The following is a 14,657-nucleotide window of genomic DNA, read 5'->3' as shown; positions in this document are numbered from 1 at the left end:
GAATGTATTCCAGATTATATAGGCTGCAGCATAACACCAGAAACAGGAACCTGTACTGCAGTAACCAATGAGATGATGTGGCTTGCTCTAGCAAATAATTATCCTCCTGTCTCACGGAAGACCATGTTACATATCTTGCATATCTTTATATATTCAGACAGGCCAAAAAAACGATAGTGTTCCTAAACTGTAAATATTCTTGTTATAATTACAAAGCTAGAACCCATGCTAACATGGAATTTGAACGTGTCCTCAGTTTAATCTCTGTGGGCTCGATTCTGCAATCGGTCTTTCAGGGAGTACYTCTGGTCTCTGCTGGACCACGTAAGGAGTGATAAGGTATGCTAGTTTCTCCAATTAGGMGTCCTGCCACTCAGGAATTCAATTCTGCACATAGTGCTTGCAGTGAGGATTGGGATTACCCCTGTAAAAGCCTGGAAGCTGCTTTTGTAAGAACTGTAGAACAGGCTCTCTGGGGCAACTGGACTTTTTAAGGGGCAGGTGTTTATCTCCTCTTACCGGCACTCGATGAAACACTGACGGATCTGATCCTGGAGGCTTTCTTTGATGTCAAGCCCCTCCATTTCTTTCAGCCTGTCTTTGATATATACTAAGGCTTTCTGATACTCCTCTTCATGTCTCTCCTGGACTTCATCTCGCAGGGCGTTCACCTCCCTTGCATGCAGCAGTGAAGTACTTGTTGTCTGGAAGTGAGGAGGTGGGCACTGAAAACGACAAAGGGAGAATACGGTTCAAAACAGCACGTATGAATGACAGAAACTTAATATGCTCTGGAATGCCAGGTTGACAGTGAATCTGAGCTTAGGCCTGATTTTATTTGCGGGAAGCTCATAAAAAATGCCTGGACGCACACAATGGTCTATTGTTAGTGTTTCAGCATTAATTAACAGCATTGCAATGTACAAAAACAACCCTTCCAGCGTGGGATCCTGAGATCTCAATGAGACAGGTGAGAAAGCTGCTGTTCTGCAAATGCCAACTTTATCCATATCAGAAGGGTGCCAGAGATTTTTAATTGAATTTTCAAATGTTTAGACTTCCTATTGCTACCTTCTAATTAGCCAGTATTGTTTTTAATTCGTTCACTTAATTTTTATATGCATTATTTGGTCAGTGGTTTCCTGGTATTTTGTTGCAGCTGGTCATATTCCTTTAGGAAATCAACTTCCCTTGAGGAACAAAATTTTACATATATATGTATGAATAAAGAACCCCACAAACACTGTAATAAAAATTACAACCGCCCAAGTTTCCCATGATTTGATAACCTTAGCAAGAAGATTCTACAAGCCAGTTTAACACCTTACAATAATGGATTCTGCTTCCTGATTGATTTTACATATGTATGCTAGGATAGGTGAAAATGAAAGTCCTTATGCTATGCAAATACAGAAGCATGAAAAATATCTGTATGGGTGGTCTGAAACTTTGTATTTTTTTGGTTACAACGGCTGATAAAGTTAAGATATTCCCAGTGTTTTATAAAGTACACCTAACTTGTAAGGTAGAGAAAAACATATTTACAAGTTAGTTTGTAAATTAGCTCTGACTTATTTTGCAGTTCTAGAGAAAATATATTTTCCTTATATGTGGGAAATGCACTATTGTACAATACACTAAGTAGGTTGAATTTAAGAACTAATTAACAAAAGAATGAATGGAAAAGAGAAAAGATGATAATCCATTTTTGCAGTGCAACGTGTTTTACTCTTCAAAGTTAGTGACTGTCTCACGTATAGGTGGCAGCATATGAGAGCAAAATCCCAGGACTTTGTTAGTTTGAGTTAAAATAACATCAGAATCCACAGAAATTGTCCCTAAACTAGCACATCTCAGACTAACTCAGATCTGAAATTCTGTTTGCTCTGATGATGTTTTTTAGTGTGCTCCAGGTGAGATTTCCAAAGGACCCCTGCAAAGACAAAAAAGCTTCTATCAAAAGTTTGGCCAGCTAAGATCTGCTATTCAATGATTTTTTCCAGCTTGTATCAGGTTCCAAAAATCACTAACAAGTGCCAAACAAATTTGGTTTCAAAACATACACCGTGGGTTTGCACACTATCCAAAGTAACCACAGAGGCCCCATTCAGGAAAGCAACTCACTGCCTTCCCCGCATCTGCACTGTGACTTGAACCATGGAAAAGGAATTGGTCAAGGCCACCGGTGAGAAACTATTCAGAAGGAAATGAGGAGAGCGGTATGCTTTTGAGAGGCAGTTCTACATGCTCTGTGCCTGGGTRTATCACCCTAAGATGTTGTCTTCACTAATTTCTTGTTTTTCACAGAAGTCAAGCGAGTCAAGTGTTTCAAATCGTAAATAGCAACAATTTTCAAGTATGGCACAACTATTATTAATAACTATTTACTTGCATTTTACCTTAGAGTCCTAGTATCCCCTTTCTTAATGTTAAAGGAAYCTCATAATAGCCATCTCTAGTAGACATGATGCCACTTTCTCAATGCTCCTTTGTTTGGAAACTAGAGGAGAACCCATGAGGCCTGGTTTCCAAGTCATGATCTAGAAACAAAACACACTTCCCTCAGGCACACTCAGCTATCTGCTTTGCTACAGTAATGCTCAAGAGACTGCTTTTCTTGGAAGTTCCCATCAGAGTACTATTGTCTAGAGGTATCGGTACCAACACTGCTACGGAGTAGATGAGCCAGCCAGAGTCAATGGGATTTTTCTGCACATACTACCACAGTCAAGTCTGTCAGTAGATGCTATATTACAGCACAGAAGACAACTTACTGGGTTTTCTAACTAGATGCTCACTGGGGAAGAGGTGGCAAAGTCTTGTTTTATTTAGAACTATGTTTTTTTCAGCAGTTCCTGTCAGCAATATAAGAAGAAAGGTGACATGGAAAAGAAATCTGGGAACACATGAAGGAGAAGGAGGAGCATTTCCATGAGCAAAGGTATGGGTGGTGAATGCTGAAAGCTTAAAAAGGCTGTGGCATAGCTGGTTAAAGTGCCTACCTAGTAAACAGGAGATCCTGGGTTCAAATCCCAGCAGTGCCTCAGCTGTGCTGCCCCTTCCTCCCTTCTGGAAAAGGTTGCCCAGAGAGGTTGTGGGGTCTCCTTCTCTGGAGATATTCAACCCCCCCACCCCACCCCCAGATGCAACCTTGTCTAACATGCTGTAGGTGACCCTGCTTGAGCAGGAAGGTTGGACTAGATGATCTCCAGAGGGCCCTTCCAACCTTACCGATTCTGTGATTCCTAGAGGGCAGAAGAGGCCTCTCTGTCATCTCCTTTGAGTGTGAGGCAGTAGGGGATGGGATGAATGTTCTGGCCTGAGGCAGCTCAGTGTGAGACAGACCCAATATTACCATTAGCTTACTGGGGCTAACCTGCTGAGGAAGGGTACATGTAGTCAATGGAAAAAGACAGGCTCCTCTACAGGATGAGCCTGAATGGTTAAGGGTGAGGTTTCAGGAGATGGCTTGTCAAATTAACAGTTTGTTGACAATGCGAGGTGACAGTACCTCTGCCTCCGCCCTGCTGCTGGATGTGTGGTTCCTCCCTTCTCTTGCACAGGCTCTGGGACATATCTGAACCAGCAGTGAACCAGTTCAGCTCTCTAAGAAGTGGAATATAATCCCCTTTATCTTTATTCCCTGCCTTCCCCCACCTCAGTTTAAATCTCTCCTAGCAAAATGAAGTGAATCAGACGACCAAGGAGGCAGCTGAGTGCCAGAGACATCGCAAGGGAAGCAGCGAGTGAGTCTGCAGCAATATGGACAACAGGATGGCCAGTGCGGTGGTACAGATGGGCAAGAGTCACTTAGTCGTCCTTGAACCTTCACCCTCTGCTAAGCTCCTCCTCTGAATTGATCTCCAGTGACTCCTGAGGGAGCCTACAGTGATTAGCTACCAGTCACTGTGTATTTGATACCAGCCTATCTGTCATCATCAGTACCAAAGCCAAACAAGGTAAGAACTGTCTGAACTTGTGCCCACRAAAAAGACCAGAAGTAGGAAATTCTTATCTCTTAGTGAACTAACACAGACTATGTCTACACATGAGTCCAGAAGTATAAAGCTGGCGTGGACACAGTCCAGGTAGTTCTAAATCAGCTGGCTCAGATACAGATTATGCCTTAGTCTGCAAAATACAGCCAAGGACCTAAGTTGCAGGTTGTGCAACAACCTGTCTCAGCTCCATACAGTTAGAAATAAATCTGCTCACATTAGTGGATGAGCTGCAGTCAAAGCTCTAAGATTGTACTACAGATATAACCTTGCAGAATGTCTTACAGAAAGAAGCTCTGTTGATCTGCCCTTCGTATTTTTCTCATTTTTGTTTCTGGATTGTTCTGTTAAAACAAACAGGTACTGCTTCTACTAGGAAGRGTCCAATCACCCTCCTTCAATAACTCACAAAAGAAAGGAATGAAAGAGAAGGGAGAACGGTGATAAGACTACACTCTCATTAGACTACCTTCTCTTCTAACTCTATTCCTTTCTTGTTATTAATATTTTTTAGATTAAGATACAGTCACTACTCAGGTGAAAAAGGGCTTATTTACATGGAAGAAAAGGCTATTGCTGACATGAAATATGCTGTTTGATTGCTTCTATAGCAGGGAAAGTGGGGCTGGCTTAAACCTAGGAGACTAGATAAGCCAGGTTCAGAGGGAAGAAGGTAGGTGTTGGAAAGGAGCCAACAAGATAGTATGACATGGTAGGTATGAAAAGACACTTGATCTGAGTGGGAGTCCGTGCTGGCTGGCAAGCTGTCGCGATGAGTAACAGAGATGCACGTTAATAACAAATGACATCCTTTGAAGTTGGCCTTGCAATGAGAAGGCAACTGCCAAACAGGCTCCTCCTCTAGTGCAAAGTTTGGGCAATAATGCACTTCAGCTCAGATGAGTGAGAGAGAGCATGAAATGAAGAGCAGAGGTGGTTGTGATAAAGCCCATGAATCCTGAAGGATTCAAGGCAGTGTAATGTGGAACATACGTTATGCTCCTTGTTTGGGTGAAGACTAGGAGGCCTACACGCATGAGGAATTGAAAGCTGGTTTCTGTTCTAAGGGAGGAAGAGGCAAGTTTTGAACAGCAGTGAAAAATCTTGCTGTGTATACTTGATTTTAAATAAACATTACAGGTGAATGGACAACCAGCCTGACTTTCCATTCTGTTACTTTGAAATCAATGCAGTCATGACCCCCCACACCAAAAAAAAAAAAAAAAAAAAAGAAAGAACTAGGTGTCTCTCATGGTCTTTCTAAGCAAATTCCAGCTGGTTGGACACAAAAAGTGACTAAAGAACCATAGAGAAAAAAGATAACAGGCAGCCAGTTTAGGTTACTAACTGTAGGAAAAAGGTCCTTGACACATGAGGAAACGTGAAAAGAATTTAAGTGTATACGGGCCAACAAGTAATATTGAGACAAAAATGATATAACTGTACACTTGTTTTAGCTATCAGTCTTCTATCATTTGTTGTGTGTTTATGATGTGTTTTCATGGAAAATGCTTTTCATTTTTTGTCAAATGAAAGATTCAAACTGATGAAAGTAAACTGTCCTAAGGGACTGTGCATTGAATGGTGTGGAATGTTTGAGACAAAACCCCCCCAAAAAAAGAAAAAAGGTTTTTCATAGCCTAAGCAATCTGAATTAGAGAACAGCCTTTCTATCTTGCTTTGCAATTGAAGACACCAACTATGTTAAGCTTCTTCTTTTGACCAGAGGTTTCTTGTCCTAGTCATAAAAATAAATGTCATCATAAAGCTTAGCAGCTTGAACAGAGTTCAAGTTATTCTAAAGCCTGCCTCAGTAGTGAGGACATATCTGCGAAACTGGGGAGCTTAAATTCCTCTTTCAGGATCTCTCAGGTCTTGCAAGGGAGATGGAGTCGATGTAACAGCCTTACTGTGGTTTGTGTTCTTCTGTCAAGGAACAGAGCTTTGAAGAAAGCAAAGAAAGCATGTGGTCAGAAAAGGCTTTGGTCAGCTGAAGATGCATGAGAAAATAGGTAAAGAAATGGCAGAAAGAGTGCCAAGACAAACGGCTGCTGTGAGCGGATGCTTCCAAACAGCTCCAGCAGAACCTCTGAATTGTGGTATTGCAGATCAACTTTCCATGCACCCACATGCACRCTCTAGAGCTCTAAAGAGTTATACTGACACAACATGATGAGTGCGGTTTTTATAGCTATCTATACTTAATGCGCACGTTAAGGAAGACAAAAGGCAATTTATTTTTAACATCACTTCTCTCAGTGCCTTTAATGTTTCTACATCTGAATCAAGAGGAGGCATTCTACAGTAAGGCATTAATAAATAGCTTTCCCTTGGGGGCAGAAGCATTTTTCCATCCTTAAGAAATTTCTCTGGCCATGTGAAATTCAAATTTGTTAACTTGCCCCACAAACAGCAACTCATTTAGAAACAAATTACAAATATTAGATGGAGACAGTGAACTTGGTAATGCAATGCTGCCACATCAGTTGTAGAATAATGCATCTTAATGAAGGCTTCCCATGTGAATAAACCATTATATTTACAAGCTTTTCACAGTTAATGACCCAGAACTGGATAACGAAACTCACATTTTTAGTGTGGTCCTCTGTCAGCAAAAGTATACATATTAATAATTGATGTTGCTGTAAAAATAGGACATAATATGAAGATTCCTGAGTTTGTGGGAAAATAGGACTACATGGTCCATTAACTTAAAATGCTTATCTAATGTTTGATGGGCTTTGTCTTTAAAATCCTTGTTTAAATTAATAAGGCAAAATGGACATTTGTCTAAAAGAAAATTTTATTCCAACTCATCAGTCACAAGTATGCTGATGAGAGAGCTGCTTGATCTTCTCTTCTTTAATTCTTCTCCCCCATCCCCCCAAAGTGAATTTAGATTTCACAAAAACGAAAGACTCATCAGCGGAAGGAAATTCCCCACGCGCTCCAGGTAAGACGATGTGACGAAAGTCTTCTTAACGCTTTCTCTTTTGGTCTTTAGGAACTYGATTGCATCGATCACTCTTTCCTACGTTAAAAAGTCTGCCTTTCTGCTTAGTCAGCTCAGCAGCTCTTTCCAACACAGACTGCTTTATTGTTCATTATAAAACACTTAAGAGGTGCGCAGGCTGGCTGAACATGCTTGAGGCTACAGTTCTACATATAGGATGCCCCATGCTGTGGAACTAACTGCTCTTCAATTGTTCCATTAAGACTACACTTACAAGGAAAGATAGTCTTCATTTCAATGAAATAAATACATTTCATTTTATTTCATGTTTTAAGGCTAGCATTCATATTATGCCTGAAAGGTAGATTTACTGCAGCTTTTATTACTGAGTACTTAATTCAGGACAGCTTCTTTCCTTTGACCTGACACAGCGTAGCTGAAACAGACAGCGCGGTTATAYGGGTTGTCTTTGATGTATGTTTTGCTAAAAATGCTATAGTTCAAAATTGTAATCTTCAGACATAGTAGCTGTGCAGGTTTTTGCWTTAGTTGCTCAATTTTCAAATGTAGTATAGTTTGCTTCTCCAGAGAACTTTATTTTCTAAGCAAAATAAGTGGTTTTAATGGTTGTTTGTTTCTAGCAGTAGTGGAAGTGGCACTTTCACCCTAGGACTACACAGACAACTAACTGMAAACTAGAATAATACAGGAATTCACAAGCTAAGCAACTGGGGTCCATTTCTTTGCTCATGACTATTACTGTAATGAACTTTAAACTTTGATCCAAATTCTCTTTAAATGTTTAACATATAAATTAGCTATGTTCTTTCCTTTTTTTTTCCCCCTTAATGTATTTTGCCTTGCTGCAGGAAGAATATATTTTAAAGAGCTCTCTTGAGTGATGAAGTATTTGTTCATATAGGTTCCACGGTACGCAAATGGTGATGGCCACATCAATTATGTGACTGAATTCCTAAATTAGGCACAAAAAAGAACCACTAAGCAAAATATATTGCATTCATTAAAGCTTCCCTACTATATGATTCACTTCAATGGCTTTGCCAATTAAAGTAATTGTCATATGCATTCAAACAAAGCATTTGTGGTAAGAGGCCTTGTTAGAAAAATACTAAAAGTGGCYGTTTTATGGATTTACATAATATATAAATAAATATTGACATGCAACATTTATTAAAAAGATTAAAGAAAGATAAAATTTGAAGTGGAACAAACACACTTTTATTTATGACCGTATAGGTTTATACAGTTTTGGTTATGTTTATTTCAGATATTATATGTGGGCTTGCTGTCAAACCACTACTAAAAATGGAATGTAAGTTTTGGACTCTGAATGGCAGTGATTTAATTGTTAGTGTGACTCAAGCCAACGAAAGCCCAATAGTTAAGTAGGTTTCTTGTATCCCAGCATTGTACTATTTAGAAAATAAGTAGGTTTAAAAATTATAATGAAAAGAGGACAGAAGGACAGATTAGTTATTATTATTTAGATTTATATGTATGCATGGTGCAATAACATAAAGCTATTTGTGAAACATTTGAAACATCATGTAGGTTGTAAGTAAAACAAAGGACATTCTATCTTGCGTTTGATAAAAACAAACCTGGGTTGTACCACTACTGCAACTTTTTTGCCTGCTTTCAAGAGTTGCGGAAATATTTTATATTTTACTTGCTTATGGATTTAGCACTTTGCTAAATTCTGTGTAATATTTATTTAGCCACAGCTTCTAATGTTTACACAGAATGCTATTCTGGGAAATACTCATTTTTTTCTGACTGGATGAAATGAAATGAAATATATCTATCAGGAATTCAAAGAACAAGAAAGGTTCGTCAGACTGTTTTCTCAGATATAAATAAAGCCATTACCCAGGACAACATGCCTAAATTAGGGTATGTTTAAAAGAGGTTAGGAGGAGTGAACTGTTATTTATTTAAGACCACACAGATCCCTTCATGTGAAAAGGATATGGAAGGAGGAAGAATAGTGGAAATACTATAYGAGAAAACTGAAGATCAGTGTATATTATGCCACTAACTTCCTCTGGGTAAGGGCTGAAATCATGGTACAAAACAGTGTCAAAATTGTGTAATTGTAAATCAATAGATAGACCTGTGAGACAAGAGGACCTTTACACGTGTACATGTCCAAAGCACCCAGGGCTCTGTCTTATAAATTGCTTAAGCATGTAGAGTACTTGGCTGCAAAAGGACTGATTATTTGTGCCTCTTAAGTGATAACACGAGCAAGGGAAGGTCCAGGCCATTTGATGTGCTCTTGCCTCAAAACCGCAACATCAGGCTGAGTCCCTAAATTGGGAAGGATTTTGTCTTGTCTTTTTGTCTTCCCTGTTCCTAGGCTCCTCCTATACCACCATAAATTATTTTGACTGCAAACTGTTTTTCCTAACATTTTATATCAAAATAGCTTTTCTTCTTTTCAGCAACCTGTGTTCAGAGATTATAACTTCCTGCAGGGCCTACCCTGCTCAGAAAGTCCATTAGTGAAAGAACGGAGTGTAGATCTGTTAGTAGGGCTTGGGCTATTTCGGATGTCTCTGAAACAAGGCAGTTACCATAAAGCAGTTCACACACCCAGTTATGCCAGGCTGATAGCTAGCTTGCACTGCTGCAATACAAAACAGTCACAGCATCCTTTAACTGTGCTGCTTAACAAAATAGTATTTTTAAGTCAGAAAACAGACAAGAGGAAGAATATGCCAGCCTAAAAACTGAAATACTGGTTTGTTATTCTGTGATTGTCAGATATCCAGAGCAAGGAAATAATGGTTTGTTTGGATAGCACATGCAAGTTTTCAAAGACAACTGAATGTATTTTCTTGCAACATCAGTGTGATTGCTGTGGCTTAAACACAAGACCTAGAACTAGAACGTTGGTTATGGTGTTAATGCTGGGACTGGTAGTAAACAGCATTGTGGCAGCAACATGAGGAATATCAGGAAACAGGCCAGGATACAGTTATCAAGATATATGWGTTCTTCCTGAGGCTGGCTTCTTTTTACAAATTAAGCCAGTATTGCAAATTGTGATTTATCAGAGATTTAGAAAAACATGTGCTGAGRGAATCATGCTGTTTCTGTAATTAAGCTTTAATAAATAATAATAATAATGAGGCTTTACTTTTGAGCCAAGAAAAATCTCTGCAACATAGACTGCTATTCTGTCATCAAGGAAAAGAAGAAATAGAATCAAATTCCAGAAAACATGCATAAATTTTTCTGCAGTAACTAGACAGTAAAGAAAATAACACTGTGAAGAACACATTAAACTAAGCCAAAGACTGGACAATTCCTGGACTATCTTTGTTGCTCATATTTTCATACCTTTTAGGCTGACATGACTGAATTTTCCCCCAAAACATTATTTAGAACTTCAAACTGATTAGCTCTTTTGCAAAGCACTCTTTATATGAAAGCTATATACTCCTTTTAAAAACAGCCGTAATTATAAGAGAGATTATATTCATTGCCGTAAAAGTCAAGACTCCTTTGGGATGGACTTGGAGTAATGGATGGCTAGGTCTTCTAATTTATCTAAGTCGTGCAGCATTAGAAAAGCAAATTCAACATATTTACACATGAAGATCTGTGGTCATTTTTTAGAAGGCTGACGTGATCATACATCAAAGGGACTTGACCTTTGGAGCTCACTGCCTATCTATCAGCATGAACCGCTGCCTGCTTGCCACTCACTTCCTTTGGAGACCATGGAAGGGAATGCGCCATGAAAAGTACAAGAGAAACATGAATGGGGAATATGAAAACATTGRGAAGATGAACAGATTTCTTTTATTTAGAGGTATCTGTTTTTCCCCACATTCTTTGATTATATACTTGATAAAGAGTAATGAGTCTGAGTGCAGAGTTGCAAACATCAATTCTCTTGCTCCGAAATGGAGGTCAGGAAATGAATGGACTATATATGTTTGGTTTGAATTCCCCTCATCCCTATGATCATATAGATTTTCCTCTCTATAAAATACAGTAGAYGGCTGTTTACATCCCAGTTATCAGTTACTCCTACCACTGGCCACCATGAAAAGAGTGCTTGGCCGTGAACCCTTCAAGAACTGATGCCAGACTTAGATTTCCTCCCTGAGATTCTAGTTTTAAGACTTGCCAAAACTGTCACGGGATTTGATAGGAAATGACCCCTTGCTGTGCAAAAGGTATAATTTCTAGTTTATGTGCAGTACATCCCAACTTTCAGCATTTTAGGTCTATAATGGTTAAAATCTCTGTGAATTTACTTTGTCTTAAATAGAAGCAGAATTACCCAAAGCTCTATTTACATACACTGGCCACATTTACTGTTAATGCCTAGCAGATATTAAAGATTATAATCTACAAGGTGTTTTCTGCATTTAACTCGATATAACTTAGGTCAATTTGCATGTTCCTTTTTTTCCAAAGATAAGATTTTAAGGTTGTCCTTAAATGATGATACATGCATGTTGTGTGTATGCTGTAGGCTCAATTAATTTTCATAAACTCATTGCCTAGCTAAGTGTAATTCCATTTCTGGGTAAGAAAATAGTTCATACTCTGCCCAGGAGAAGCAGAAGGTATGTTTTAATTCTGAATTACATGATTATTTTATTAATTATCATTTAACAACTATAAACCACAGAGTTATGAATAGACCTACCTAATACAGAGCAGTAATGATGTTTCTGTAAAGCATCTATAAAAAGTGGCTTAACTAGAACCGAGTACAGGGGAGGCATTACTACAGTTGAAGGGAGCTGTGAGGCTTGACCACTGGGTAGTGCCTGATGAAGGCACCAAAAGAGATGTGGAGACCAAAGATGCCTTACTGAGGGAAGAAAACATCATCTATAAAGAGTCCATCCTTTTTCTCAGGCTCCTGCTAGGAAGGAAGAGATTGGTGGGAGGAGGGAGATGTACCACCTTTGATTACGGAAGGGGAAGAGGGGGATTCTTTTCTCTGTCTGTCTCATAAGTAGGAGKGTTTTCATTCCACTTGCACCCTATGCAGTCTCACTGACCACAGAGAGCTGTTCACTTCCCTGTGCTTTTGCAGTATGATCTGAGGAATATTTTGATTTTTGTTTCCTATTTCCACTTACGGAAATAGGAATATATTAACACTGCAGTTTTATTTTCCCTTTCCCCTATTCCCCTACACATACTGACTTGTAAAGGGGTGTGAGGAGAAGACTTTGCTGCTTTAATTCTGTTTCAGGAATAAGGCAGCTCAAGTATCTTGGCATTATGAGCTGCAAACTGATTAACACAATTTTCTTGCTCTGTCATGCTTGGGTCAAATTCCCTAAAACCCAGGGCAAATTCTACACCATCTGTTTCCACATCTGCCATATACATTGAACTATGTATATATAGCACAARAGCATGCAGCACAAGACAAATTGTCCTACTTCTGTGCCATCTATCATTCCAGTTTAGTTCTGTATTCCTTAGAGGCCCCTTTAAAAATACGAAGAATCTTAGAAATTTATTTCTCATTTTCTGTTAAATCACAGAAGCCTGAACAGCAAACAGACTGTAGTATTTTATATTCTCTAGGTAGCACTACTCACCATCCCCAGAAATATCATTTCCTCTTCTCCGATTTTCTCTGTTTTCTTGGACTGGATATATCCACGCCAAATCTGAGTTGTAAACAAAACTCTAATTAGATAAATAGGTCTTGTTACAGCTTCCTTTACAGTGGCAGACACAGGAAAAAACAAATAGAGGAAGGAAAGGCACAATATACAATTGAAACTATTACTCTTCAACAGGTTGCCATCTGCTACATATTTTTTTGAAATAAGTTCTGAAGTTTGCTGTCCCCTCACACTGATGCATCTAGCTTCTTAACRCAGTACTAACAGGGTTCAGAAAGTATTTAGACTGAAGACTTAGACTGAACTCCCATTTTCACCAGGCTGAATTGGCTGAATATTTGCATAAAGTTATTTATGGGTAAGGACTTTCTTTAGAATTTAGCAGAGATCTCCCTTTCTCATTTTTTTTCAGGATTTGGGATGAATTCTTTCCCTGGAGACCACTGTAAAAGGCATGAATTCCTTGAGATGCCCTGGATTTCAAGGGGATATCAGAAAGAACAACTGAGGTCATAAAAAGGGGAATGGAAAAACAATATGTAGGTTATAAAATCACCCTGCATTGCCACTGCAGGATTGTTCCCACTGATCTTACATCTATGGTTCTGTCTCACTACTTTAAGTGGTTTAAAGATGTATTTTACCTTACTAAACAGCCTGAGAGAGATCCTTTTAGATTTTYTCATTCCATGAGAGAAATCGTTTCTCTCTACTGCTGTCCTTCTGAACAAAATGTTATTACTTAGTCCTACCAAAACTRCTGTTCTGACACCAGATTTCACCTTTTGAATGCAAGTGGCAGCATCATGTGGAGTTGGACCCATCTTGTCCTGAAGTTTAGCTTGTCTTTCTCTCTTCTCTTCAAGGTAGATTTGCTTCATGAACGTTGCTCGAAGACGGCCTTGACGAGCCCGTTCTGCAACCTGGATTGTTTTAATGGCTTCTTCAAAAGCCATGGACTTGACAGGTTTCTTCAATGGCACAGCCAGAAGTGAATGGACAAAGCAGAGTATTAGAGTTACGATCTAAAACTGTTCYTAAATCCTGATTTGCATTTTGTTAAGTCTACCTGGGTTAGCAAGTGAAATGACCAATGAGCATTTTCTGGAAACTTTCTAAGACGAAACGTCCCTATCACAAACAGGAGAGCTTTTTGTCCTGGTACTATCCTGCACTGTCTTGAAAGTTTACTAACTTGGGAGACACTTTTCTGAGGACTTTGAGGAGAAAGTGAACCTGACATGTTGATGTCATTTCTACAGCACTGTACTTAGGCAGATGACAGAGCTGGGCCTAGCACAGGGTGGATGACAGATTGAGAGGAGACATGCTACAGCTCTGAGCAGCATCCCTGAGCGGCAGGGAAATCCTAATGCTATAGTGGGAAACAAGAATGATTCTATATGGCTTATGCTTTCTGCTGAACTTTATCTACTTCAGAAAAAAAAAGGCATAAAGAACCACAGGGTTTTGTCCAATAAAAAATTCCTTAGGCTATGGAATATGCTCCCTTTAATTCTCCCCCTAATTTCAGAAGGGAAATGTTTCTGGACATACTGCTGGGCTCTCAGCTCTCTTGCTGAATGAAACGACAGGCTTTCCTGGGCCAGCCCGGGTCTGGTCAGCCCAGAGCAGGTAGAAGAGCCTTAGGGAAAAATATATCAGGAGCAATGCAGCAGGAGAGAGGGACTCTCCCTTCTCACTCCTGAGAACTCTTGCTATCTCCTCATCCTCCCTGTGGAAAGGCTGAATTATTGTCCTTTCCTGATACTAATCCCAGTATTGGAGACAGTTCACATTTGATGCTTTTATATATATATATATATATATATATATATATATATGTAAGCATATACACTGTGTAGTGCTCACTATGCTACGTTTTCAGCAGGGCTTTCTATATCAGAAACAGAGATGGACAAAGGATCTGCAGAGCAGACACTTCTGCTGAACTAACACTGTTTCTAATGTATACTAGATCACTTGTACCAGCTCTGCCACAGACACTTAAGAATACAGTGGTGTGGTACTACCAGTCAGGACTTCCTGAGTGTAAATACCGCTTGCTATGAT

General features: G+C 39.3%; 1 protein-coding gene across 1 annotated transcript in view; it reads right to left on the bottom strand.

Moving 5' to 3' along the window:
• DRC11 (dynein regulatory complex subunit 11) overlaps nucleotides 1–14,657 on the bottom strand; it is a 109,206-nt gene that overhangs the window by 78,025 nt on the left and 16,524 nt on the right. The window contains exons 4-6 of the mRNA XM_085307471.1: nucleotides 13,367–13,555; nucleotides 12,555–12,626; nucleotides 520–725 (exon numbers count right to left, since the gene is read on the bottom strand). Coding sequence (XP_085163597.1) covers nucleotides 520–725; nucleotides 12,555–12,626; nucleotides 13,367–13,555 — 467 coding nt within the window. The remainder of the gene's footprint in view (nucleotides 1–519; nucleotides 726–12,554; nucleotides 12,627–13,366; nucleotides 13,556–14,657) is intronic.

The sequence above is a fragment of the Rhea americana genome, unplaced genomic scaffold (assembly GCF_003343005.1).
Source record: "Rhea americana isolate MKP2758 unplaced genomic scaffold, rheAme1 scaffold_259, whole genome shotgun sequence".
In the NCBI taxonomy this organism is placed as follows: domain Eukaryota; kingdom Metazoa; phylum Chordata; class Aves; order Rheiformes; family Rheidae; genus Rhea; species Rhea americana.
The sequence above is the reverse complement of the archived record's forward strand: the minus strand, read 5'-3'. Positions and strand labels throughout refer to the sequence as shown.